The sequence below is a fragment of the Acanthisitta chloris genome, unplaced genomic scaffold (genome assembly GCF_000695815.1).
Source record: "Acanthisitta chloris isolate BGI_N310 unplaced genomic scaffold, ASM69581v1 scaffold21977, whole genome shotgun sequence".
Classification (NCBI taxonomy): Eukaryota; Metazoa; Chordata; class Aves; order Passeriformes; family Acanthisittidae; genus Acanthisitta; species Acanthisitta chloris.
Genome location: NW_008681242.1, coordinates 862 through 5294, shown reverse-complemented (window position 1 = coordinate 5294; position 4433 = coordinate 862). Strand labels below are relative to the sequence as shown.

The 4433-nt window shown below is 55.0% G+C and overlaps 1 protein-coding gene across 1 annotated transcript in view; it reads right to left on the bottom strand.

The window, feature by feature from the left end:
• Positions 1 to 930: 930 nt before the first annotated feature.
• Positions 931 to 4433, bottom strand: part of LOC103805396 (BUD13 homolog) — a gene marked incomplete at its 5' end in the record, with an annotated part of 4360 nt that continues 857 nt past the window's right edge. Inside the window, 8 exons of the mRNA XM_009078046.1 lie at positions 931 to 1024; positions 1316 to 1397; positions 1505 to 1686; positions 1980 to 2118; positions 2445 to 2553; positions 2752 to 2852; positions 3337 to 3656; positions 3696 to 3899. Of these exons, the coding sequence (XP_009076294.1) occupies positions 931 to 1024; positions 1316 to 1397; positions 1505 to 1686; positions 1980 to 2118; positions 2445 to 2553; positions 2752 to 2852; positions 3337 to 3656; positions 3696 to 3899 (1231 nt within the window). The remainder of the gene's footprint in view (positions 1025 to 1315; positions 1398 to 1504; positions 1687 to 1979; positions 2119 to 2444; positions 2554 to 2751; positions 2853 to 3336; positions 3657 to 3695; positions 3900 to 4433) is intronic.

Sequence of the window (4433 nt, the reverse complement as noted above, 5' to 3'; positions counted from 1 at the left end):
GCAGGAACAACTGTATTTATTTCCACAAGTGCTTTCTGGCACGCAGGGATTAGGGGAAGCTCTGCCTGGCCTCCAGCTCTGAGGCTAACAAATGTGATCACAGGAGAGGGGTTGGGAGGCTTCACACTAGAGCGAGCCCCAAGCAGCAGCAGGGGGGGGAAAGCACCGAGATCAGCACTGTCCAGAGGGATCTGGGGGTAGCAGCTACTCAAAAATATGAGGGAAGTGATTCAACCACTCTCCATACATTTACTTCCACAAGAAATCAACCCCTGAAGGGCTGCTGGGGCTCCTGAGGGTCTTGCTGCTCCAAGAACCTCTTGTGGCACCAGAGCATTCCCTCTCAGTTTCCTGCTTGGACAGGGCCAGAAGCTGAGCTTGAACTTCTCTGCATGTTGGTGACTCTGTAACCTATGCATAACTACATAAACTTAACAGAAATCAAACTTAACCTGAGTTCTACAGCAGAACAACCTACTACATGAGGATAACTCTCTCGTGACCAAGTGTTCGGCATATTTTCACCTGAGATTTACGACACCTGAAGACTTGGGAATTGCCCTCAGAGGTCAAAGCATTTGGCATAAAACAAGAAGAGTTTATTAGAAAACAAGTAAAGGGACCAAAAAGCAGTGTCTGCACCAGAGAGCTGAGGGCTCCAGAGGGCAGTGGACACTTACAGGCAGCACAGCTGCAGGTCTCAGTGCGATCGGGAGATCCTCTCCTCCAGATCCAGCCTTGCCTCTCGGAAGATGGTCCACTGGGATGCTGAGTGCTGAGGACAGGGCTTGTTCCCGGGAGAGCAGGCCACTCCTCACAGCTCTGGCAGCAGGTGATGTCCGTGGGGTCGCTCCAGGAGCTCTGCAAGGAACAGCTCTGGCAGCAGGTGATGTCCGTGGCGTCGCTCCAGGAGCTCTGCAAGGATCTCCTCTACATGTCCTCCACGCTCCACTTGTACGCGAGTTCCTGCACTGCCTTCCTGTTGGCAATCCGGGCAAAGTGCTGCTGCTCGAACCCATTGGACCTGCAAAGGGACACCCTGGTCACCAGGAGCTGCTTGGCAGAAGCTTCTCAGAAGCCACAAAACTTGTTAGAGATGCTACAAGTTTGGTCACCAGCAGTTTGTGCCTCTGAGGCTGCTCACACCCTGCTGGCAGCACCAGCCTCACTCCCTTCTGTCCCAGGTGTAACTTAACCCATCCAACCTTCCAACTGCCAACAACCTCAGTCATCCAATAGCTGGGAATCTTTACCCTGTCAACTCCCTGAAGCAAAATTCATTTGCTTTCACTCTTATTCCCACAGGAACAAGTACCTGTCCACACCATCCCACCGATGTCCAGGCCAGATGTTAAACCTGTTGAGTGGAGGTGCTGGTCCCTTGTACCTGGGTTTTTCTGCAACAAAAAGAGCAAAACAGCTGTTTTCAGCACAGCGAGGTGGTCCCATCCTCCCCCACTGCTGAGGCCTTAAACCACACACAGGTGTAACTGCAGAGCCAAACCTTTCTCCTTGTTCTCCTTGGCCTTCCTTTTTTTGATGAGGGCAGCCATCGGGTCTCCTTCTCTCTCTTGCTCCCTCAGCATTCGATCCAGGTCCTGGTCATCAATGTAACGGGCCAAGGGCTTCTGCATCTCTTTGATGGCATCTTCCACATTCTGCTGCTGTTGCCTCTCCTGTGCCAGCCTAGAAAAACACACAGTTTCACCCAAATGCAAGCAATCATTTCCTGGGACTTATTCAATCTGCAGGATGGATCACACTCCTGAACTCTCACTGTGTGTGCACCTCCAGCACCAGAGGGAATAACTGAGGGGTCTGTAAGACACATGGAACATGCACCCTCCCGGTCCCAGGCTCAAACCTGGGACAAAGTGACACACCAGAACGCCACACTGGAAGCAGATCCAAACTGGGCTGAAGGCAGGAGATGTGAGGCCCAAGGACTGTGCTTGGGAGTGCAGGAGACCCTTACTTACCCTTTTCCCCACTTGGCATATTGCTCCTCTCTCTTGGCCTCTGCTTCAGCCTTCAGCCTCTGCTCCAGCTGCTCCTGTGCCAGGTTCCTCTTGCGGCCAGTCTTGTCTCGGAACACGGTCGCGGCGTTCCGGGACTCCTCTGCAGGGGAAAGGTGACTCCAGTCACACGTGTTGTCATGTTTTATCACCTCCAGACAATTCAGTGACTATAACTGTGACTTTCCTTTCGCTTGTCCTACTCTCCCACAGAGCCTGTCACCCACAGCCAGGCAGGATCACAGCTCCTGCTTTTCCCTGCTGCCCCATAAAGACCTCAAGGTCTCTAAATATCCAGCAGCTCCTTAGCAGGCAAAGGAAAATCCTTTCACCCACCAGCACCCCAACATCAGGGCCTGACACAGCACCAAGGCAGCTGAAGCCAAGCAGGAGACGAGCTGGGCTCAGGCCATGTCCCCACACTCCTACCTTCCAGGTGCTTGATGCTCCTGTCAGGCTTCCGGAGCTCCTGCTGCTCCCTCCGCAGCACATCAGCTGACACCAGGCCAGCTCTGACCCCGGATGACATGGTGCTTGCCTGGAAAGCAAACCAAACCAACGTTTAAGCTGGCTGGGAGCAGTGCAGTGAGCTGGAGAGGAAGCAAAGGGCGGCCCAAAACCACAAGGGACAGAGCAGAGAGAATCCTGGCAAAGCCACCTGTACGAAAACTTCCTTCCGCTTCCTGTTGATGGAAAACTGTGGAAGCAATGTGCAGCTGGAATGGAAAGCAGCAACGTTTACCTTCTTGGGAGACCCCTTGGTGTCCCGGCGATGAGGGGAATGGTCCAGGGGACTCCGAGACCTGTGCTGATCCCTCCCGGCTGGCGAAGTCCGTCCTGGGGGAGATAAATCAGGATGTGAAGATTTGCTGATTCCACCCCAGAGGATCACACTTAGGGAATTACTGTGGGCATGGCCTAGGCTGCATCAGAGGTGTTCCAGGTACCTCTTGATGGAGACAGAGGGATAGAGCTGTGCCTCAGGCACCTGAGGGGTGGCACCTGCCTACGTGTGTTTGTGGCAGGAAAAGCATCTACAGGAAAAGCAGAGACTGACTGAAAATCACAGGTTTAGTCCCACAGCAGGAAACAGTGGTGTGTGAGCACAACGCCTACAAAAATCAACACCTGAAGAGATGGAAATGCTGAGAGAACTGGGAATTTCATCCTTTGCAGGTAACTCTCGGGTGAATCGCGGCCCAGCTCTGCACAAGCGCAACTACAAGCACCAGCTGCACCTAAGGGATGAGCACCTGTGTGGGGCACCAGAGGGAGTGCCCACAGCACGGGGCAGGTGAGATACACCTGGACTCACACTCACCTTTCGTTCTGCTCTGCTTCTTCACACCAGGGGACCCAGGAGGCTTCTCCCTCCGAGGTGATGAGTCGTGGCGCTGCCGCCGGGGAGGTGACAGGTCTGGGGTGTCGTGACGCCTCCGCTGCCTGGGGGGTGACAGGTCTGGGGTGTCGTGACGCTGTCTTCGAGGAGGGGACGGGTCAGGGGTATCATGGCGACGTCGCTGCCTGGGGGGTGACAGGTCTGGTGTATCGTGACGTTGTCGTCGAGGAGGTGACGGGTCAGGTGTATCGTGACGCTGCCGTCGAGGAGGTGGCGCGTCTGGTGTATCGTGACGCCGCCGCCTGGGAGGGGAAGTGTCAGATATGTCGCGACGCCGCTGCCGCCTGGGAGGGGATGGATCAGGGGTGTCATGTCGCTTTCTTCGAGGAGGTGAGGGGTCTGGGGTATCATGTCGCTGCCTTCGAGGAGGTGACGGGTCTGGGGTGTCGTGACGCTGTCGCCTGGGAGGGGATGGGTCAGGGGTATCGTGACGCTGTCGCTGCCTTCGAGGAGGGGATGGGTCTGGTGTATCATGACGCTGTCGCCTGGGAGGGGATGGGTCAGGTGTGTCGTGACGCTGACTCCTGGGAGGGCAGGAGAAAGTGACAATGAGTTTGATTTTTGTTTGGTTTGCTTGGAAACAAAACCCAAGTGGGACTTGCAGAGCTCTGCAGTTGTGGTCAGGGATGAAAACCTCATGAACACTAATTCCTATTGATTCTGTGCCTCCCTGCAGTGACCTGCACCACTGAGCCCTCCCCAGAGCAGACCCCAGCAGACTCACACCCTCACCATCATTCCAAGCCTACAGGGAGCATCACACCAATTCCCCTGGCACTGTCAGAGCACTGTGGGACAGCTGTTAGCTCTGCAGTTGTGGTCAGGGATGAAAACCTCATGAACACTAATTCCTATTGATTCTGTGCCTCCCTGCAGTGACCTGCACCACTGAGCCCTCCCCAGAGCAGACCCCAGCAGACTCACACCCTCACCATCATTCCAAGCCTACAGGGAGCATCACACCAATTCCCCTGGCACTGTCAGAGCACTGTGGGACAGCTGTTCCCACCAGGACCTGT